The sequence below is a fragment of the Battus philenor genome, unplaced genomic scaffold (assembly GCF_028537555.1).
Source record: "Battus philenor isolate CCGP_79_NKW_IND1 unplaced genomic scaffold, ilBatPhil1.0.hap1 SCAF_27, whole genome shotgun sequence".
NCBI classification, from domain to species: Eukaryota; Metazoa; Arthropoda; class Insecta; order Lepidoptera; family Papilionidae; genus Battus; species Battus philenor.
The window spans coordinates 2,283,501-2,308,633 of NW_027181690.1; the positions used below are offsets into that span (position 1 = coordinate 2,283,501).

Here is a 25,133-nt window from a genome sequence, read left to right on the forward strand (position 1 = left end):
GACAAAGCTCCTATGAAATATCTATTTATTTAGACGTACTTAAATTAGAGTTCTCCAATTGGTCCGTAAATTATTGTTGACCAATCCGGGAGCGGCACGTCATCGACACTTACCAATCCGAGAGCGGCATGACACCAAACAGTTTATTTACTGCTTCAACAGTTTTTAAACAAGTAATAAAATAAAACTGAATAGTTCAAATTGCAACGTGGATTTTAATTATGTATAAAGAATATAAAACTAAGATTATATTATTGGGTAGTATGCATCTGACATAAGATTGCAGTTATTATTCACGGATGACATGAGGATGTAGCCATCTTCACCCCAGTCCTCGCCCCAGGAGTTCTTCACGATCCAGTAATTCACGTCATCACGTTGTCCGTATCCAACTACTGTGACCCCGTGGTTAGCCTCGTTCTCGGTACTAATGTAAAATAATCAGACATTTAATTATTGAAAAATTCACTTTCACGGAGAACACACAGAGAAACCTACACTTGGGATTTAACACGAGATCAATTCAGAAATGTGATCCGTAGACAAACCAAACTAACCTAATTTACATAGCACAGCGGATTGTTGAACTTCAAGTGTCTGTGGTCAGGCAACATGGCACTCAGAACGAAGTAAAATATTCACCAAAATAAATACATTTAAAAAACTTTTAAGTTAAACGGTTTTTTGATACCCATATTGTGGTCGTTGTGGAAAAATATGTACCTAGTCCGCCATATTAGAACGGCGTCCATCTTGAATTTTAAATTTTGACATAATCATCGTGTTTTTCTAGTGAAGCCCTTTCATTTGATACCCATATTGAGGGAGTTAAGGAAAAATACGTAATCCGCCATTTTGTATCGGCGGCCATCTTAGATTTATAATGTTATTGATTTTATTATATTGTATTGTCATCTAAATTAAATGTGTGTACCAAATTTCAGATTAATCTGACAACGGGAAGGTGCTTAAATTTCAATTTCTAATTTTGATCCAAATAAATTCCGTACAGGTCGAACTAAATAAAACCGTTTAAATATAGGCAGATGCCACTGTTAAGTTCGTCGCAAGATGCTGGAGTCATGGCGCTCCTAATCTGTCATATAAGAAATCTATAGGGGAGGCTTATTTCCAATAGTGAATGTACTTTTATTATAATACACTCCAACACAATGGCTTTGCGTTCATTCTATAATTACAGATTTTATTTAATAAAATGACGCGAAACATTATTGATCTACCATACACAAAATTCAAAACGCATATTAACAGTAAATTGAAAGAAAAAGCTTATTATTCAATAAACCAATATTAAAATGATAAGAATCCTTGGCAGTGATGGTGCCTGATTTCATTTCTTTTAGACTATATCTGATAGAGTGTGTATTTATAAATCTATGTTAAACTTTATAAAAAGATGTGTCGTAAAGTTTCTTCTTGTTTCTTCTCCACAATAACACTTTGCAAAGCAGTGTAGATTCAAAAATAAAACAGATAAAAAATAAAATACAAGTATTTAGTTTACTATCAATAAAAGTTCTGTTAGCGTTCCAATATTGAATAAATTATTTTTATCTTAACTAATCATGGCTCGTTGAGTAAGTGCGAGTTTTTTAATGAAACCCAGAGTAAGATACTTGTATTACTATTGTAAAAATATATCGTGTTAAAATGTGGAGGTAATTACTATGTGTTAATTAATAATTAATCTCATAGACTAACAAATAAAACAGTAAAACTTATATAACAGTTTGCTAGTAACAAGCTTCCACAGTTTAATTATTTACGCACTATTTTCACATGTGTGTTTAATAGGAAATATGAAAAAGTAGGCAATTGTTTGAAAGAAAACCAATAACAAAAAAAAAAATGACAAAAAGTCACAGTTTGGGCGCCAACTACCGAATAAGTAATTAAGAAAAGGACTAATATATAGCTACTTCCGCTATGTAGCAGTAGTCGTGCAATAAAGTGCACCGCCCGCCAGCCCGCTGATAAATGCGCAAGTGGCAACATGTTTCACCCCCCCATGGGGCATCCTCAGGAATATTGTTACACCGATTAGTGCCAAACACCGAGTCTAAATATTAGTCCTTTTCTTACTTAGGATGGACTTCTGCAAAGTAACGACTGAATCCATTAGAAAAAGTAATTTTCAAACAATTGTTTTGCTAAGAGTAAGTGCAATCTATGGCCGTTAGAGCCTAAAGGTACTCTAGTGGCGACCACGAGCGAGTAGGCCACAGCGAAGGTCTGGTCTTCATCGATCTTTAGGAAAAGCCTATGCCATACAGTGGGCGTCCGTTCGTTGAAAGGAAAAGACTCACCAGTCTAAGTCGTAGTAAACCCCGCTTGAGTATAGTTTCATGTTATCCGTAGCGTATATTGATACTGTCACTGGACCGTACTTGTACAAGGCAGCTTTAAGTGCAACCTCACTCAATGCAGGCACCCGCGCGAAGCCTTTCACATAGTTAATTTTGGTCATATTCTCCAAGTGACAGAAACCATCCTGGAAATGTTAAAAAAACATTAGGTAGACAATCTCTTTACGGGAACTTTGGAGGGAGAAGAGAGTCGCTACACTGTCTTGCGGTTTTGTTACAAGTAACAAGCCTTGTAACAAGAAATGTGGCGAGGAATGGAAGGTGAGTAGTGAATGTAATGTGAATGAATGTTGTGAGAATGATAGAAAACATGAAGGATGAAAAAAGGAAGAAAGAGACAAATTGCGACGGATTAGAGAGAGAGGGTAAGATAGGAAGATTTATATCCTCGTCCCAAATATAATATTGGGAGAAAAATAGATAAAAACTCTTTACGAGAAACTCCAGCAACTAATTCCTCTCGTTAAGATGGAGAAGAGAACCGGTTAGAAGTGGCCTGCATCCAACGTCTTCTGAAGTACATAATGTCGTTTGTACACTTTGTGCCGGTATATGGTCTTCGCTCCATAAACATAAGGCTCAATGTACATTTGTTCTGCGCTGTCATGTAGCCTGCGTCTGCATCCTCAACTTGCCAATTCGCTTTTTTAATCCTAAATTTCCTTATTCCTGATTCGTAGAGATATTCCGATCAAAGCCACACCACGGCTTCTTGAGCAAACGCGAGCTGATGAAGCTGATGAAGCCGATGAAGCTGATGAAGCTGATGAAGCCGATTAAGCTGATGAAGCTGATGAAGACTGTGAGAGATGAAGCACAAAGTGTGAGACCACGTTTAAACACTACAAGTATTCGCTTGAGATAATTGAATAGTAATTGAATGTAATTTTATCGAGTAGTAATTACATTAAAGTATAAAATACCTGCTCCAGATAAGGTCCATACGCCCACTCAGATGGGATCCCGTGGTTAACGATGTACTTAAAGGTTCCCGCTAAGTCACCGCCATTGCAGCCGTTATTACTCCTGAGTTATAAATTAATGTACTTTTTAAACTATTGAGCTATATATAAAACTCCTTTTAACCCTTAATAGCCTAGAGTTTAAATTTTGATACCAATCTTTTAAACCGAATGTTCACATTACTATTAGTTATTTTTATGGGTTGGCTGTACGAATTTTACTGTTGTATAATATTCTTTCCAACGAAATAAAAAAAAAAGCTTTTTTTCCCTTCATCTAGACCCTCAAGCAAACACAGTAATATTAAAAAAACACTTTCGTAAATCAAGCTATTATGGGTTAAATAATTGTCATACAAATATGTTTTATTCATAGTTCAATAATTTTTTTAAGGTGCTTTAATACGTGGGTACTCCACGAAATTGCTTTATTTGGTATCGAAACAGTTGTTTACAATTACACCAATACCTCGTGGTTATGTACCAAAAAACACGACGCAAATTGAAACGACGCAAAGTGAATTAGGATTTTATATAGCAAGCCATTTAAAGACTCAAATCCGAAACAACGTATCCTCGACAACGTAACGACACACAGTGAAAATGAGGACAAACTAAGCAACTATGCTAATACGCAATTTTGGTAAGACGCTAAACGAAACGACGCAAAGCGAGATATTGGTGTATTTCAAACTACTCATAACTATTTGCCGAATCAGTTCAGCCTCTCATATCCCTTTCCGACTCCAAGGATGTATCTTGGCAAAGTATTTACGGCACCTTCGAGCTACAGAGGACTTCCAATGACCCCTCCAAAGGTATGAAAAACGAACATTGAAAGGGTTTTGCTAGGTAGGAATTCCTCATAACCATGTCCTTCCACAGGAGGATAGGATACCTTGAGTCTATCCAGAAAATTTCCCCTCGATGCCAAAAAAAAGTTCAAGTTAGTTTAGATTATTAAGTAAGAAAAGGACTAATATATAGCTACTTCCGCTATGTAGCAGTAGTGGTGCAATAAAGTGCATGCCAGCTCGCTGATAAATGCGCTTGCGGTAAAACAATGCGAATTACACAACAACCACCGTTAAATCACTCAACACGTGTTTCACCCCACCAAAGGGCATCCTTAGGAGTATTGTTACACCGATTAGTGCCAGACACAGAGTGAAGGCTCGCGGGTTGTGCACTTTATTGCACGACTACTGCTACATAGCGGACGTAGCTATAAATTAGTCCTTTTCTTACTTAGAATGGACTTCCGCAAAGTAACGCCTGAACCTATTAGATATTTAGATTATTATTCTTTTCCTTTCTCGGGACGGGCTACCTAAAGCAGCAAAGAGCGTGGGAAGATCGCAGGGTGATCCCTCATCATCCATCATCATACGAAACCATCATCATTAAGCCTATCCTTCCCCAGAGGCAGGGTATCTTGAACATCCGGAAGATTCCCCTCCCTCCCGAAACAATAAAAAAAGAGAATTTTTCTTTACAGGATTAGTGTGAACAACGTGTTTCCTAGGACAGGCTACAAAGAATAGCACAACGCGAGGGACTGTGGTAGTAATTAAAAAAAACTTTATGGAGATATTAGAGTCCCTCACATTGCTCAGAGGGCTACCACCGAAGGGGTTTTGGTTTGTACAGACCCAACATAGCTTCTTTCCAAAGACAGGTTATCTTAAATATCTAGACTTAAGTAAAGAAATTACTGTCACTAAAGTTCAGTTAAAAATGTAATTTTATGACGAGGTTTCTTCAGGTCTTTTGCTTCCACCTTTTCTTTCTGGATCCTTACAAAACACTTTGTGTGCTTCGTATCTACACCAACACAATAGTAAACAGCACTGGTCTGCTGTTATTATAAAGAGAAATTGAAATTGAGAAATAAGGAGAATTTACGTAGAACAAGTAAAAACAGCTACTCACTCCCAAGCGCAGTCAATCAGGGACTGTTCGCTGAGATCATAGACTTTACCACCGTTACTTCTAGCAAGAGCACCTTCTACTGCTGCCGTGGAAGAAAACGCCCAGCAAGAACCGCAAGCACCTTGGTCTGTTGGAAACCTCAAATTTATTTGTGCAACTCTGGAAACGTACCACAATATTACTCTTGCATGTAAAACCCTCAAGTTATCGTCCTATTGCACTTCAACCGTTTCTTGACCGTGTATCAGCAAGACTATTATGTTGCCGCTAGTTGTCCAAATACTCGGGTTAGCAAGTGGCCCAAAAATATCTAGATTGAAGTGAATAATAGCCGAAGTAGTAGAAGTTACATAACTTTGTAAGTTTACACTTGAAGCTACATGTAATCGCCCAGTTGTAACTCGTTACTCCGAAATATGTTACTTTCATTTATTATTTATTACATTGCAATAATTTCTGATGGTACAAATTTAGCAAACCATACCGTCGCTTCAGCCCATATACATGCACTGCAAGGCATAGAACTCCCCCAAATATATCTATGGCGGAATATGCCATAATTGCCACGCTTAGAACACCGGTTAGCGATCGCGCTGTGGTATGATAGTACGCAAAAGATGCTGCTCACTTTCTTCTGGAAACTTTATGAGCAGTGACAATTCTACATAATAAATTCACAAAGTGTGAACTCGACAGATGCCAAAATAATAGTTTTGTTGACAATGGCGGATTTCCAGCAATAGCCGATGTTCAACAGGCAAGAACCGCCGTGTGCTCAACTGTGGGGACTCCCCACATTATTACTTCACCAGGTGCATAAATAGCTAAAGAAATTTGTCAAACACAGGCATTCTGTAATGGAGATCTGTATAGAAGAGTCAATCGCTTTACTCCTACTATAATCTTTAATTTTAATTAAAACAGAGAACCTCTCTCTTCCTCTACTCCTCTGGTTTTCTACTCCTAAAGTGCCTTTTAAACCTTAGATATTAATTCATTACTGCGGTTCAATATTTAATACTTACTCTTAACATGGGATATAACACCATCAATTCTCATGTCGTAGTTCAAAGGCAGCTCGTCTTCTATTGCCTTTAATTCTTCGTCTGTGTAAGGAAAATCCATTGTGCCCTTCTCTTCAGGTCCAGATGGACGGGTGGCAGTCAGGTATGAGAGTTCCTCTTCAGATTGGTCCGCGAATTTGTTGATCTCTAGTTTATAACCGGCGTTTCTCTTATTATGTTCGATAACACGCCTGTAAATAATATACTTTATTATTCATTAAAATAACAATGTAGCTTTTGCTATTTTTACTAAACGAAATGCGTATGTACCTAACAGTGTAACAATTACGCGATGTAAAATTCAACTAGCGCCATCTAGTATGGAGTAGGGATATGTCATGTCTTGCGTTGACTTTTTTGTTACGTAAATAAACACATAAAACATAAAACGAAAATGTTCCAGATGGGCTAAAAGGTTACATATCTAGGTAAGTTTTCAAAAATAATAGCTAAATTCGTCAATGGTAATTTGTTAATTAGGTAAAAGTGAACTAACAGATCTACCAGACGGCCTCTCAGTGACCGATGTTACGTAATTTTTTTTGCGTAGTGTAATGAAGTTAAAGTTCAAGGTCAATCAATCGAAGAAGGATATCAAAACTTATCAGTAAGCGTAACAGTGCAAGAAGACAAAGATCCTAAACCGGGCTGGGTCTGGATTCTCTTACTTTGAGAGAAGGCTTGTATGAAAACACGATTTTGTAGAAAAATGACATAGTTAACATAATATAACTTGGTTACTAAATGACGGTACCTCCAGTTCTTTTCGAAGATGTCCTTCCTTATCTCGTGTTCGGCTTTGCTGTGTTTCTTGTTATAATGTCTTTTGTAACTGAAAAGAAATAAAACTTTTTTTTAATTTCGTGTACATCATACAGAGGGATTGGTTATAAAATCAATGGTTAAAATAATTAATTAATTTGTTATAAAACAACGGTTTCACAAATGATAAATAAAGTAATAAATTAAGACAAACCTAATAGAATCAGGCGTTACCTCGCGGAAGTCTATCCTAACTAAGAAAAGTACTAATATATAGTTACTTCCGCTATGCAGCAGTAGTTGTGTAATGAAGTGCACCACCATACGCATTTAAAAAGAAAAAAAATATTAAAGGTAATATATTTCAGAGCGATCACTATTTTTCTAGGTTTTTGCTGCCAAATGAGTCATCCACCTATTTAAACTTGTAAACTAACCAATCATTCTTTATGAATATTTTGTTTAAAAAAACTATTTGCAAATAATATTTATTTGTTATTTAGCATTGTTTCTCTAGTTGTGAACAGTGCAGCGGCCAGAGTGGTCATCTATTCTGCGCGTTTTGTTGCCTGCAGACTGCTTCGTTAATGTCAGTCCGATGGCTATTTAATTTTTTATTTTTATTACAACAACGAAAGATCGTCATAAGTTTTCGCCTTTAGAATAATTTAGGTAGTGTGGACGTACAATAGGATCGAAATGCCACATCGAAAAACTAAAATGTATATAGTGTATATGTGTAACATATAATATAAAATAAACCTGTATATGCTTAACAAACGCCCGTTATTCTTGTTCGTAGAGAAGAAAGAAGCATAATGCTTTCCATGGCTCAATGATTGACAATGTAGCCAGAAAAATTACTTTATACTTTAAGATATTTAATACTTACTATTTTATGTCATATTTAAAGAAGTCTACTTTGATATAAACTACAATTAAACTTAGCCTCTATAATGATACCTATCAACATAAAATTAAAGCAACGATGATTTCAACGCGTATCTGAGTTACTTTTAAAAATAAAATCATTTAATGTTTTTATGACCTTCCTGTGTATTTGTAATAGCAAAAGGTTCATATTGTATATTGCTATTTAAATTTGAAAGGCGTTAAAACGGAATATAATTAAACTTAAGAACGATGAAAGGTAAAAAAAATGATAAGTTTGTTGAATGGTGGATATGAAGATATGGAATATAATCTATTGTTGTATTAATAATTTTTTAATACTTGCAATTTTATTTTTATCTCTTATTAAATATACTATAAATTAACCTTTTCTGTTAATACAAACATACATATTACATCTATCTATTATTAATTTCGCGCTGTTGCTCTCAAACAATAACAACTGTAAAGATGTAACCTTGGCAAGCCTCTTCAAGTTCTACATTTAAATTTAAACTTCTATTCAGCCAGTACGGTATATCTCAATATGGAACCTTCATCAGTTAACAAATCCTTCATGATTCTAAGTGTACTCATATATAATAAAGTTTCACAAGATATCTTACACATTATTTTTTTTGGATTTAAATCTAAAATAAAGGATACCATTAAATAAATCTTTTTGAAGGATTCAGGAGTTTTTGGTCGATCAGTGTGTAAAATTTTGTTTTATTTACATAGTTTATATTACAATAAACATATAAAAAATTGTTAAATTTTATTTAGAAAGAGTAACTGTTGAGTTTTAGGTTAGTACTACTTCTCAGCAATGTTAAAATAATCGACGATTTAAAAGTGCATGTACAGTAACTAGCGATAAATGGAAAAAACAGTACCTACGTGACGTGACGTTTAGTCGAACGTGCGACAGAGATAAAGCTCTACGAAGCCGAAATTAACCGATTGTCTCTTTCCAAAGGTCGATGTGCATTATTTATCGCCGGGTATTGTAAGTGCCTACCACAATAAAAATATTTCTTTATTCGAATCTATTACCTGTGAAAAGCTTTATTGACGTCATTCGGACAACTGGGGTGTAAGAAGCGAACGTCGACTTTGAAATTCTCCCCAAGTTTGCCCAAGTACGTGCATTCTTCAACTGTAAATTACCAAAGTTAATTACATGTATTTTTGAAGTCAATACTGTATTGCATACATATAAATATATATACATAAATATTTATGTACATATTGTTTAATTGATTATTGTTCACAATCACATTTGCACCATGAGTCATTGTCTGCTAAATTAAATAAGGAATGAGCAAATCCGTAAATAGACGAAATTAAACATCATATCCCAGCGGATAATATATTGATACTGGCAACGGGCAGGCCATGTAGCGTATACCTGTTTGCAGCCTTTAGGTTCTGTAGTGGAGCCTATTCTTTTATGCTACAATTCTGCTTTCTTTCCCTTTTGCTCTATTTACCTTTCTTTCATCCTCTTTTCATTTTACATTTTCTTAAATTCTATTTTTATTGTATCACTTTTTTATCTATTCTATATCACAGTTTTATATTATTTTTTTTAACTTGTCTTGTTAGTTTTTTTTTGTTGTCTATGCCTAACTTTTATTTCTTTCTATTGCATATTGTATGATTCTTTTGCAATAAGAGAGGAATTCTTCCCTGGTATCCTTTCCGCTTGTCAGGGAGGCTATTGACGCCTCCCTGATTTCAACGCCAGACCGGCACTCGAAGCCGAAATGAAAAAAGAAGTTCTGTAGTGGAGACTGGAAAGCGTAGCGTAGGACTTTCAAAACAAAATTGATATATTACCGTGTCAAACCTGTCCTTTTGGATATCTATAGGAAGGGCATACATGCAGCAGTAATTATAATGAACTGCTTAACTATTTGAGTTGGCCAAGCACTGAAAGCTGAACAAAGCTCTCTTTTCAGTATCTGAACTCCAGCGTTCCCTCAGCCATGATTTTTTTTTAACTTATGATTTAATACTGTGATCAAAATGTAAGCGGAATTTATTTATAAAATGTAAATTTTATTATTTATTCAAAGCAATCCCCGTCTGATAAAATGCACAACAGTCTAAATAGTCTTTTTCAGGGAAAGCTTTCCAGACCTTTTTCGATTCGGCTTATCTCCTCAATCGTGTCAAAACGGCATTTACACATTGGCCTTTTAAGTTTGCTGAATAACCAGAAGTCGGACGGGGCGACATCAGGTGAATACTGCAGTTGAGGAACGACTTGTGTTGAGCTTTTGCTTTTTTTCTTAAAAAAAATGTGCCATTTATGCACCAATCGAGTCTTGATGCGTTCGATACCAAATATTCTTCAAAACTATTTATGTAATGTTATTCCAATTTTCGACAAATAGATACTGGGCAAAAAAAATACCTGCCTTTTCGGGAGTTTTAAATGAAAATTTCACCTTACGTTTTGTTCACAGTAGTATATATTTTGGAGACACATTTCGATGTTATTTTACTTAAAATAAATATTACCAGAGTCACTTACCATGTTCAGCATCAAGCTCGATTGAACCCACGGTTGCTTCGAAGAAATAGAAATTAGTGATGACATGAGAATCCAGACCTCCGTTCCACGATTTGTACTTCACGATTTCGGATCTGTAGTTAATAAAAATTACTTAAAGTTTTATTTATTTAGGTCTTTCACAGCTGACAATTCACACATAACTTAATATAACCAATAAAAGATACGCTTAGAAAATTACGAAGTAAACAAAGAAGGCGATGAATTAGTTAATATTTGTTGATTTTTTATAAAGAAACCATTAATTTATTTATTGACAGGAGAGGAAACTCGTTAAAATTTACTTTTTGTAAATATATAGTAAATATATCTAGCAGAACTAATAGATTCAGGCGTTACCTCGCGGAAGTACATCCTAACTAAGAAAGGGACTAATATATTATATAGCTACTTTCTCTATGCAGCAGTATTCGTGCAATAAAGTACACCGCCCGCCAGCCCGCTGATAAATGCGCGTGCGGTAAACAATGCGAATTACACAACTACCTCCGTTAATTCACTCAACACATGTTTCAACTCTCCACGGGGCATCAGCAGTGCACTTCATTGCACGACTACTGCTATATAGCGGAAGTAGCTATATATTAGTCCTTTTATTATCTAGAAGAACAACCATTTATATTTCTGCACTCTTCTAAACGAATTCAGAAATTTTCAAATACTAGTCGACAAAGAGACCGTGAATCCGCCGACATTTTGTATAAAATTAAATTAGGATAAAAATATAACAGAGGATATGAAACTCGTATTTTAAAAGCGGAGTGTTTGTGATGTAGGGGTTCTATTATAAATCTTATTATGTTTATGAACAATATAAAGTATGCAGCAAATAGTATATATTATAATATATATGTGTGGATCGACTACACAGTTAAAATCACAGGAATTCGTTGTGTGTGGGCTGTGCAAGATCGTGGTGATCTTTGGAAGAGATCTATACCCAAGTAAGAAAAGGACCAATATTTAGCCACTTCGGCACATGCAGTAGTAGTCGTGTGATTCGCATTGTTTGCTGCATACGCATTTATCAGCGGGCTAGCGGACAATGCACTTTGTTGCACGACTACCACTGCATGTGCGGAAGTGGCTAAATATTGGTCCTTTTCTTACTTAGGATGGACTTCCGCAAGGTATCGCCTGATTCCATTAAAGACCTACCAGTGTACTATATAATATACCCAGCAGTGGGCGTCAGTTGGCTAAAAAAGAGAAGAAAAAGAAACAGATTACAGAAAATACTTCAGCTGTTAAAGCTATTGGTTAACAGTCTTTTAAAATTGTTCTGTATTACCTCACGTATGTAATATATACATACATAACTATGATAATATTGTCGGCCCAACCGAATAGACCCTTACTATGCTAATGCAGGCTTGTTTCATTCCTGTCAAATTCGAAATCTACATGTAGTATTACACCAGAGTTCCCCAAACTTTTTTGGTTCGTAGACCCCTTGCCATGTTTTTCCGTGCTGGGTAGACCCCCTACTTACCCGATATTGATTTCCTGTAAATTTCTAACTGTAATGAAGTTTAGTGTTTAAAACTTAAAGTAAAAACACATGTTAATTTAATAATCCTACAACTTACACAATTTTATAAACATATACAATATTTTTTTTATTTCATAGGTACTTTTATAAATAATGTAAATGTTGTGATATTGTAAAATAGTATGATGTAAGTAAATAGGTACTATCAGTGTATGTGTTGAGATCCACTATCGTGGACCCCCATTTTCATTTCATGGACCCCTAATTTTTTTTACGCTGACGTAGACGCCTTGCAGGTCGTCATAGACCCCTAGGGGTCGATATAGACCACTTTGGGAATCACTGTATTACACCTTGTGATTTTTTTGGGATTTATCCTAAAGTGAAATGAAGCTATACCAGTTGATTCCACCAAAAAGTTTTCCACGAAAAAAGTAGTAAGTCTTTTAATAAAATAGTTGAATTAAGTTCAAACAGTAAATCACTACTACGATGTGATATGGGAACGAAATTCTTGCAAGTAGATTAGTAAGACCGATTACGATATCTTTTGCTGGAAAAATGTTTGATAAGTTTCCAGTAATGGGTGCTACTGGCTACTTTTGTACTTTTTAAACGGTTTACTTAGTTCGACCCGTACGGAATTTGTTTGGGTCAAAATTAGAAATAGAAATTTAAGCACCTTCCATTTAATTTAGATGACAATACAATATAATAGAATCAATAACATTATAAATCTAAGATGGCCGCCGATACAAAATGGCGGATTACGTATTTTTTCTTAACCCCCTCAATATGAGTATCAAATGAAAGGGCTACACTAGTAAAACATTATGTCAAAATTCAAATTTCAAGATGGACGCCGTTCCAATATGGCGGACTAGGTACATATTTTTCCACAACCACCAAAATATGGGTATCAAAAAACCGTTTAACTTATAAGTTTTTTAAATGTATTTATTATGGATTTATTCACGGTAAGGACTTATTATCATAATCTTTTTTAAAGAATCAATCACAAACTTAGTTAATTAAAAACTATTGTAGTAAAGAGTTTAGAGCGAATGTACACGTAAATAATTTCATAATGCAACATTACTGATGAAGGTCAATATAAAATTTTTACAGGAATAACATAATAAAAAACATTACTCATAAAAACGTTTATAATTAATTCAAGTAAAATTCATTTTCTCTGTTACATGGAAACAGAAAAAATAGCTATGATTTGGTATATAAATAACTCTTGTAGGTTGAATATAATTAAAAATTATTAAAGAAATTTTGTTTTGTTGGTTCTCCTGTAAAATTAGATATTCGCAAATTTGGGTTTATTTTGTGGTGGCTACGATATGATTACATATATGAAACCTTCTTTCCCTTGCTTAGGCCATAACTTGAGAAGAAATTCATCGATTTCATTAATCTTTTGTATCGGTATAATTTGTATATAATGTAAATTAAACGTGATACATAAATAAAGTGAGCTTTGACATGTTTATTGTTTTAATATTGACAAGCTTAAACTTTACCATGAGGCATACAGAAATGGCTTGGAAATAATATGGGAGACGAGTGGTTTATAATAGAATAAATGAGTAAATATACAAAGTTCGTTTAGCTTTGCGACGAACAGAAGGAAACGCGTTACTAAAGTCTCATTTTTCTAGGAGCTGAAGATGAAGCAGGAGAGAAACCTATCCGTAATAGTACAGACTCAATTTTTAAAATGTACCACGTAATGTTAGAAAATAAACTAACTCTGTTAAGATATGTTTTTTAGCGTGAACTAGATTAAGATTTAGAGCAGTGATTCTTAGTGGTCTATATCGACGCCTAGGGGTCTATGACAACCTGCAAGGGGTCTACGTCAGCGAAAAATTTGGAGTCCATGAAATGAAATTGGGGGTCCACGATAGTGGATCTCAACACATACATTGTTAGTACCTATTTACTTACATCATACTATCTTATAATATCAAAACATTTACATTATTTATAAAAGTACCTGTGAAGTAAAAAAAAATATTATGTATGTTTATAAAATTGTGTAAGTTGTAGGATGTTGGTATTCACTAAAAATATTGACTTATTGCTTATGTTATTTTATTTATAGTTTATTTTACATTTATTTAATGTTACGTATATTTTACATAACAGATACAAAATTTTATTTTGAGTAGTTTTAATTTAAATTCACTTAATAAATGTATAAATTAACATGTGTTTTTACTTTAAGTTTTTAACACTTAACTTCACTACAGTTAGAAATTTACAGGAAATCAATATCAGGTAAGTAGGGGGTCTACCCAACACGGAAAAACATGGCAAGAGGTCTACGACACAAAAAAGTTTGAGGAACTCTGATTTAGAGGAATTTTGTAATGAACAGAATTCTATCGAGGGATATACAATAATTGTCACTATTGGCAGGCATGTTGGCAATTGCAGTTTGGTATTGACGTACACAGAGGATGGTGCTGTCCATCCTCTGAAAACTTTGTTTGTGGGCAGCGGAAACCCTATATAACTAGTGAACAAAATGTGAATTACATAAGATTGTGTCTTGGGAATTGAACCCGCGACCTACTATCGAACTATCATATGAAGTCTCAGACTCCTACCACTGCTCAATAAATAATAATATTGTAATTATTATTAATTGAAGTTGTGGTAGTTTAGGTGGCCACTATCTTAACATTTCGAAAATTAGAGGGTTTACAAACCTGACTGGTATACTATCATCTCCATTCGCGTATGCGTAAACAGTGCGTTGTGTTTTGTATGACAGTTCATCATTCTCTTCGTATTTCCACACTTGCACTGTTTTGCCGTCGTAAAGCCGTTGACCTGGTAAGGAATCATGTATGAATACATTATAATCAAAGGAAACCTCTACTTCGAGTCTCTTACCTTCATGTTCTAAAAGTTTTTCTCGGAATTAAGTGATAAAAGGGTTTATGATAACTGGACTATATACAAGACAATAGGTGATAGATGTAAAGGCTATTATTTATTTATTAATGTTAATTGTATAGAGATATAAGGGTAAATTAGTTATCAAAAATCTTAACACCTATTTTTAATCATTTTTTTTTAAGTGATCACTCTAAAATATGTTACATATTTTTTTAAATATTGAAATGCGACTGGCCAATTACTTCTAGTAGTAAAAAGTCTGCAGAGTATTGATAGTAAACAATACTTAATAATAATAATTTTTTTTTAAACGGTTTTATTGATTTCGACCCATACGGAATTTATTTGTTTATTTATTTGGGTCAAAATTAGAAATTGAAATTTAAGAATCTTCCCGTTGTCAGATTGATCTGATATTTAGTACACACGTTTAATTTAGATGATAATACAATATAATAAAATCAATAACATTATAGATCTAAGATGGCCGCCAATACAAAATGGCGGATTACATATTTTTCCTTGACCCCCTCAATATGGGTATCAAATGAAAGGGCTACACTAGTAAAACACGATGATTACGTCAAAATTTAAAATTCAAGATGGACCCCTTTCCAATATGGTGGACTAGGTACATATTTTTCCACAACCACCACAATATGGGTATCAAAAAAACGTTTAACTTAAAAGTTTTTTAAATGTATTTATATTTTATCATCCTTTATTTATTAATTATTTATAAAGCTAGATTGTAAATTAGCAGACAGCAAATAACCAATCAACGTTATATATAAAAATGCATACTCTTGAAATTTGTTCAATATTTACCTATATATATAAGTTCGTCGGCTTGCGGTAGGTATTTCACAATTTCCTCGTCCTCCATTTTTCGGCAGACTATCTCGTTGGTCTCTTGGTCAGTGGTCTCCGGATTGATCTGTAGTCATTAATAATGTTAGATAAGTATTGTTTTCTCATCTAACAAGGATAATTTGTATGGTGATAATACAGATAGCGAATGAATTGACATCTCAGAATAAATCCTATTAAGTTGGGTTATCTCAGACCATGTTGCTTGGAACTCTCGTAGTTTGAAATTGATAGTTGCCATTAGCCACATCATCAATGTAAGAAAAAGACCAATATTTAGCCACTTTCGCACATGCAGTGGTAGTCGTGCAACAGTGCACCGCCCGCCAGCCCGCTGATAAATGCGTATGCGACGAACAATGCGAATTACACAACTGCCACCATCAAATCACTCAACACGTATTTCACCCCGCCACGGGGCATCTTCAGGAGTTATGTTACACCGATTAGTGCCAAACACAGAGTAGACTCAGTGTTTATTGGTCTTTTTCTTACTTAGGATGGACTTCCGCAAGGTTACGCCTGATTCCATTAAACATCATCAATGTATCATGTATTATATAGGAGTAAAAACCTCGAAACGGCAAATGTAGCATCTTCCAAAGCATCTTGCAAAGAGTAGTTCTTTCGAGGTCATCTGAAGTCGCTGGATGAAAGATTCCATTATCACAATAAACGTCCTATGACTGAAACGACGACGATGACATGTCATCATCTTTAAAGCTGACATCACATTTTTTTTCTTTTTTTTTCTTTTGTCCCCCGCTATTGGGAGCCTCTCGTACCCCTATTTTGTTTGGGACAGGGACTTTGTTCACAAATAATTTTTTCAGGGTTTTATCTTTATTCTACACTCACTTTCATTCTTCTCAATTTCTTTTATTCCTTCCTTTTATCCTTCACAATATCTTGCAACTTTCTTTTGTTCTTTCATTCCTTCTTGCTTTCATCGCCTTCCTTTCCTCATCTTTTTTACTCTTAGGTGGCTAGGTACAATTTTATTTTATTCTTACATTTTCTATCATTATCTTTTGATATTACAGATTTGTTTAGATTAAACTTTTTAATACATTAGAGTGTTGTCTTACATTCTATTATCACAAGTTCCTTATAAAAACTACCTCTGCTCATTTCTCTTATTTTAAATACTCCATTTATGTCAGCCGATAGAAGTTCACTGAAAAGCGTAGGCCTTCTCCTTAGATTGTCACAATAACCTGTCAGCACGCAATCTGTAACTTCCCGGAACCTTGATGATGTCGGCAGTCCCTCTAGAGGGAGGCTTACCCACGTCACGTCTACTGCCAACAGTCATTGGAACTAGCGATCCGCCCAGCCCTCTACTACTTCAGAATAGCAGTTCTACGAGCTACGTCAATAACTGGTTCATCTAATCATTTCTTTATCGATCTCGTAGCGAAATTCCGAGTATAGCTCTCTCGATATAATTATATATGTATATAAACCAATACCTCACCTTGCGTCGTGGTTACGTTCCAAAAAAAGCACGACGCAAATTGAAACGCCGCAAAGTGAATTAAGATTTTCAATAGCAAACCATGTAAAGATCGAAGATAGATTCCAGGGTCACGAAAATACTACTTCTTAAAAAGAAAATTGAACAGAGTAAATAATTTAAAAACAATAATAATGTAACTCTGCCAATAAATAAATTGGAAAAATATATACCTTTTCTGTAACCAGAAACAACATGTTAATATTTACATAAATTTATTATTCTCTTTTAAAAAAAGCACAACACACTACGTGATTGAAACTGAACTCCAAAATTAGCAAAACAAAGGGAAAATGAAATTGTATTAAAATGCGTTGATTTTTAGTTAGAAAGGGAATCCCCGAGTATTGGTGGCATGGTGCAATCAGAAACAAGTGTTGCCATTTTTTATAAAAAAAAAAGAAAATTTAAAAAAAAATTAAGGGCTGGAACCCAAAACAACGCAACCTCTAAAATCTAACGACGCACAGTTAAAATTAGTACTAATTAAGCAGCGACGCAACTTCGAGAAAAACGCAAAACGAAACGACGCAAAGCAAGGTATTGGTGTACATTTTTTTAATGATAAACTTTTTTAATTACATTTTACCGGTATAAATTTATATACCAAAAGACACCAGTGGTACAGTGTACCATTATTTCAATAATCACAAGTTCTTTTTTTATACCAATATCATTTCTAAAGTAATAGTGAAGTAATTATGCGCCTCTTTAGTACTAATTAACGCTATACAATAATAATATAAAAAAATAATCTGAGTAGTTACCTGGTAAACCGTTGCTGTATCTTCTGTGGGTTCGAAATGGTAGAACCGTTTCACGGTGCCATTATAGTAGTCAATTCGCGAACGATTCTGCTCCCCACCGTACCTGCAGATTGAAATATTTATAAATGCATATTTATTTTCTAACTATAGTATTTCGCTTAGTACGGAAGACACTAAAAAGCTTTTTTCTGTGATATTCAGTAGATACTATGATATAGGTTTAGTCAATAACATTTTTTATCAAAGTGTTATAATATATCTATATATGGAATTAAATTTAATATATTCCCATATGTTTTATAGCTTATTTAAAAGTTTTGGCCTAATTATGGATAGTTTTTTGAATATTATGGAATTCATAGTGATAGCAAAGATATTTAATAAATTCTTTTGGATCGTTTTCAGCTTTAAGGTTTCATCATTTAGCAACGCGAATTGTAAAACAAATAGATTCAGAAATTTTAACTAGTCATTTGAACCTGTAGATGTTACCTCTTTCCCAAGATATCTGTGATATTATAGTTCCCAGAGGACGTTTCCGTCCATCTTCTGAAATTTTTTTTGTGAGCTGTGGCAACCGTATGTAATCAATGACGCAATTGTGGGGAGAATATGTTCATTTTTACTAATTTGTTATGAATATTTTCGCGCGAGGCGTGTACTACACCGACTATGTACTGTAATTAAATGTAAATATACTTTGAAAATATGGCATGGATTTTCATTAAAAACGTGAAAGAAATGTTTGTACAATATACTCGTGTTTCATACATACATAGGAAAAATAAGGTTCTATTTAAGGATTGATTTACACTATTTTATCGAAAATAATTAAAAAATCTTATCTCTTCTGTACTACACTTGTGGGATCGTAATCCTTTTTGGAAAATTTGTCATGCACTCTATATATATATATATATATATATATATATATATATATTTATATATATATATAGAGTGCATGACATATATGTCAATATATACATATATATATATATATATATATTGACTACGGTGATTTCAACGAGTTCAGATCGGAACACCGCAAGTTGTCACCGCTTTTCCTGCTTTGATTATTTAAATACGTGTAAAGAAAATGTGTAAACCTCTATGAGGGTGGTGACAAGCCTCGTAATGACGGAAGCACTCTGAAAAACATGTCTGTGGCAATAGCTCGTCGTATTTTCGACTATGACTTTCCAGGAAGAGCGTGACCGAAATGGTAATGATGATAAATGTCAAAGAAGAAAAAGTTGAAATGAAAGTTATCATGTATAACTTACCATACTTCAAATGGCTCCTTCATGCCGGTTTTAAGATTAATTCTCTCCGCTTTATAGTGATATTCTGTTGGCCATTGTAATTTTTTAAATTCGCGGTTCACTGAAAATATAATATTAATAATGTTACAAAGCACGAGTTACAGAACCCTCTAAACAATAAACACGGAACCCTAGGATAAAGAAGTGCCGTGAACATGCATGACCTTGAAGTTATTTATAATTTTTTGTGTACGGTTCTCGGAAATTCTAACGGAGTACTATCTCGAACTTACTAGAACTTTATCCTTAGTATAAATAGGTGTACTCCCCATGTCGACAGTTTAGTGTTGTTTTTCAAGTTATAACATTAAGATCTACAATTAGTGATACAAAGTCATTGTTTGGCAAGTTGTTTGGACAGTGATTTCTTAAGCGATTTGGAAGCGAAGTATGGACTAAGCGAAAGTATACTTTGTGTTTAAGTAGGGTGACCATCTGATTTGTTAATAAAGAACTTCTTGTGAACCAGTGGTGTTTCATTCAGAGTCAGAACTCAGAGTACCTGACGAGTTATCATTACCACTCAGTGTAGCGACTCTTGATCAATAACATCACACTAGTTAAAATAAAAAAATGTTTTAGGGTTTACTAGGTGTTAATACTAAACAATGGGTCAAATTACCCATTTTGGAGTTAGGCATTGAAAATGCACATTTGAATTTCTTCATGATACACATGAGAGGTCTTTGAGATTCTTCCTCGAGGCGCATTCTTCTTTGTTCATGGCCAAATCTTTTACCACACAGGCGATTGTAGAATGATTTATCGCTGAATATAATACGTGCTAACTCACGATCTATTTAAAAAAAAAATGGTAAACTACTATTTACTAGACCTATGATTGTTATTTACATATGGAAGAATGTTTATGTACGTTTTATACAATTTAACTACGCATTATTTTCACTTCTACTGTTTCCATGCTATGGTTGTCTGTAAGAGATTGCTTCGTGTGATAACACCGCTTGTACTTTTTTGTTTATTTTGAAACTATTTGAATGTATTCCAGCGTGTATAATAGAGAATATTAAATAAAAATAATATGCACGTATCATTTTATTGCTTTTGTACATAGGTAGGTAATAACTATTTTTTTTCAAAGTATTTATTAAAATTTAATTTTAATTTCCTATCTAATAACCTAGTTTATACATTCAATGAATAAATATAAAGTCAGGTCATTCGACACGCCATGGTAGAAATAGAGAACCTAGTAAGTGTTGGTATGATTAGTGTTAATGATAAATGAAACGTATGTAATATAGATGGGTGGATCGAAAAACGCAAAAGCTATGGAGATTTTTGGCCATTTTCAAAATTCACGAAACCGAATAAACTTTGTTAGTTTTTTTTTTAACAAATTTAATACGAAAGTTATCTACTCGTATATAGAAAATATTTTTCGATTACTGAATTAATCGTTCTATATTAAATAAATAAGATACATTTCGATCTATAATATATATCTATAATATATGTTATGATGCGCATTTATCAGCGGGCTGGCGGACGGTGCATTTTATTGCACGACTACGACTGCATGTGCGGAAGTAGCTAACATATATATCGGTCCTTTTCTTATTTAAATATCTTCAGAGTTTATCAACTTCGTAAATCTAGTGAAACTGTGTTTAACTTTACAATAAATGTAGTGATTTACATATGTACTATATAAGTACGTAAATAAGTACAATATAATACACTTTACTTACCTATAATAATTTTTATTTATTATGTAATAAATAAAAAGTTTATTAAATAAAAAACGTTCTGAAACTACAGGGGAGTTGAAAATTAATCTAGATTTTATGAAAGTAGGCACATTAAAAGCCTTTTCGTGAAACTTAGTGATTCAGTATAAATGATCCAAAATGAATGATAAAATAAATAAATATTGTCACTTACCTATCACATGATTCAATATACCACAAAAGAAAGAGACCGTGATCAGTTTGAAAAGCACAGCCGATGTTCTAGACGCCATGTTGACGAATAAACTAATAAGTTTTGACTCGCATTTTATACCACAAATTATCAAAATTCATATATCGATAACCTTTGTATAAAGTTGATTTCACATTCACAATTTTTTAAATTTATTTTGCATATACAGCATGATTCGTTATGAGTGTAAAAGATTCAATTCAGTCGTGTGAATTGATTTTTTTTTAATTTTTGTGGGCAAAGTTTTTTTTCTTTCGGAATCGGTAAATAATTTCTTAATTAAAAATATAACATCCATTTTATTCATTTTTTCATAAATTTACTTACAGAATCAATCACAGTGACATTTTGTATACATTATATGAGAAGAACGCCAGTGGAGAAAAATTATAGGTATTTTACTATTACTTCAACTAGAAGATACGAGAGTTTCAAATGCATTGCGATTCGCAATAATATTTATTTGTAGTCAATTTTAAAATATCTTAATTACAGTAGATGAATTATATTTCCAAGGTGTATCATCATTTAAAATTATTTATACAATAAACAAGAACATGCTTCTCTTTATTTCTAGACTTAACCCTATGTATCTATATTTTTTCATATTTGTTAATGTTCTTATCCACGTATACTGGATTATTATTTAAAAGTCCTTTATTAACTGTAATATTTAAACAAAAAAGTTGGCGCAAAAGTAATGTCATAATGTAAATCTGCCTTAATTTTTACAAATGGCGCCAAATTTCACTGTGTTTTGACATTTAGAATAAAGATATATAAAGAATTAGTTTACAATAAGCGGTTGAGTATCTCTCTCTCTCTCTCTCTCTATATATATATATATATACATATATGTATGTATGTACATATATATATATACATACATTTGCACCACCAGTTATTTATTAATTACACATATTAAAATGTATAAAAAATCCATTATTACAGTCGTTAGTATATTTATTTATTAACTTACTTATTATTTCCCCTTGAATTTAGATTTTATTTCCACTTTTATTATATATACTTATTTAACCTACCGTTAATTTATATCTGCATCGCCCAAATGGTTAAGTGTTAAAAAACATTTCGACATTCAGTTCACAGTTGTAACAAATATAGTATAAGAAGGGTATAAATTTAATTACATTCTATTTACGAAACTCATTTCTGAGAGAATATATATTTCATTCATTCATTCATGTTAGTTGACGCTGACGGCATGGTGAAGCCCCTAAGATCATAAAAATGACCGCTCCTGCACTGCCCGCATTCAGCGATCTCCGACCTACTTTGATTAATGTCTTCGGTCCAACTAGAGGGCCACCTACCCACGCTGCGTCTACCGGCACGTGGTCACCTCCTGGCTTCTACAGCCTTCGGCAGCACGAGCGATTTGCCCTGCCCAATGCCACTTTAAACGAGCAATTCTTCGAGCTACATCTATTCTATTGTTTCTGAAGATATTAATGCTATTAACCCTAAGGCTTTTACAGCTTCATCGGTACTGATTTCACGGAGCGGAAGGGTCCGTAGACTAGATTTAAACTAGAAAGTAAAAGCAGGAGAGGTGCCTACCAGTTGCACGAGGACGCTCGCAGGTTGTTAAGGCTCTTCGCGGTAGAGCTTTGACGGGGTGTGTTGCTGGAGTGTGCTTGCGGGTTATGACGGCAGCGTGGACCACAGGCGAGCCGAAGAGGGATCCGGATCTAACCACGGTTCGTCGACGCGGTTAGGAAACGGGCGGCCGCTCTCTACATCTATAATTACGACAACTATATAGTAATATCATATATGAAGCATATAAATATATTATATACTAGCTGATCCCGCAAACGTTGTTTTGCAAAAAAAAAAAATTAAAGTTTTTAATTAACAAATGTAAGATAAGGGTTGATCGTAGAGGGGTGAAAATTTAGGTTTGTATGTATTTTTGTATGCTGTATCATAAAAAAACCAAAAAAAATGTCTAAAAAATTAAAAATAAAATTTAGGGGTGGACCACCCTTATCACTTAGGGGTATGGAAAATAGATAGTAGCCGATTCTCAGACATACTGAATACGCATGTAAAATTTGGTAAAAATCGGTCAAGCCGTTTCGGAGGAGTTCAAGTTCGAAAACCGTGACACGAGAATTTTATATGAATATTTGATGACTATTCAAACTATATCCCTAATTATAAATCGACCAAAGTTATCTAGTCTAACTAATCAACATACACCCTTATACGAATAGTGTGTTAATTCAATTAATAAAAACATAGTTTAATTTTGTTATCGACAACCAACATGTAGTAATTATTTATTTATCTATAACTTTATCTTCACGGTCATTTCACTTGCGTATTTTAAATAAGCTTCCAGTTCAGATTTAACTCTGAAATGTAACTGATTTTGTGTTTTTGCAAATAAAGGTTGCGTTTAAGTAAGAACTGCGTTTTCAAATTATAGTGTAATCTTTTACATATTAAATAAAGTTGGAGAAATCTTTCACTGTTGTTTTCAGGTTATGAAATGAGTTACAAGAACTTATACGATCGCTGGCAGCATTTAAAAAGATGGTAATAGATCACTACCCTGGCCTCTAATATAGGATATTGTACAGCATCTGTTATTTATTCGTATTTATGTAATACTTTTTCTTTATTATTATTTATGTAATGTATGTATTTGTATGTATGTACACCCTGAACTACCATCTCCTTCATGTCTCTCATCTCAATCAAAAGGTTGTCTGGTAGAGATCGCCTCGAGCGATAAGACCGCCTCTTGTAACTCTATATAAATTGTTTTTTTAGTTATTATCTATGGTGTACATAAAAGTACAAATACAAAAAAGCTTTTTCCATTAATAACTAGAGTAATAGCTTCATATCTAATATATCTAGATGTCTTTAAAGGAAAGTCTATTACCAATTTCTGTTATCGGTGATGGGTTACTGAAATATGGCCTCTCACTATTGAAATATACACTCTCTTCGATCACAGTTGGTCATGGAGCCATGTACATAGCTGTGCCCAACATTTCTCTACAAGAACGAAACAGACGAACGGCAGAGTGGAGTAGGCAGGTTTCAAGGTGAACTAATGACATAGTTAACGTCGTAGGAAGTCGCTGAATGCAGGAAGCCCAAGACTGGTCACCGTGGCGAACTTTGGGGGAAGCCTTTGCCTGGCAGTGGGCGTCCATCAGCTAAAAAGAAGTAGAGGAAGGAGACCTAACATAGTCCAGTAGGACTATCAAGTTAGCAGGTCACACAGAGATGACCAATAGAGCCTTTAGTTTCTGGAGAAACTGCAGACCAGCAAGTGCATCGCAAGACTTTCACCTTAACATACAACCATGTTGAGGTTTTAGCCATAATGTGCATTGCTAAACACTGACCTCCTTCTGATATTTTTAAGCACCGGTTAGAAACCTGCATTCAGTGTCTTCTAACAACCTTAAGAAGGCTGTCCGTCCGCCATGTGGGTGGACGTTTTACGCTGCGTTCGCTGGTACGTGGTTTTCTTTCCAGGATATAGATTTCCACAAAGCGTTCGTCTTAACCACTTAATAGTCTGGACATTTTCCATGCCAGTGAAGTAATATGATAAACCTAGCTTAGGCTTCTGAGAGAGCTATTGAACTTAGTTATTCTATAAGAGGCATTGATAAGCTGTAAATGGCAAACGGAAAAATAAAAATAGATTAAAATTCTTTATTTTAAATAAGACCAA

At 34.0% G+C, this 25,133-nt stretch overlaps 1 protein-coding gene across 1 annotated transcript; it reads right to left on the reverse strand.

The window, feature by feature from the left end:
- Positions 1–209: 209 nt before the first annotated feature.
- Positions 210–21,449, reverse strand: LOC137925656 (cathepsin K-like). The gene is made up of 13 exons (XM_068769129.1): positions 21,371–21,449; positions 19,427–19,526; positions 18,144–18,246; positions 15,819–15,927; positions 14,798–14,921; positions 10,541–10,653; positions 9,055–9,157; positions 7,100–7,177; positions 6,307–6,536; positions 5,282–5,408; positions 3,311–3,413; positions 2,328–2,512; positions 210–427 (listed from the first exon to the last, which is right to left on the reverse strand). Exons 1-13 carry the CDS (start codon positions 21,447–21,449, stop codon positions 247–249), a joined length of 1,635 nt encoding a protein of 544 aa, XP_068625230.1. The 3' UTR covers positions 210–246.
- Between the last annotated feature and the right edge of the window lie 3,684 nt (positions 21,450–25,133).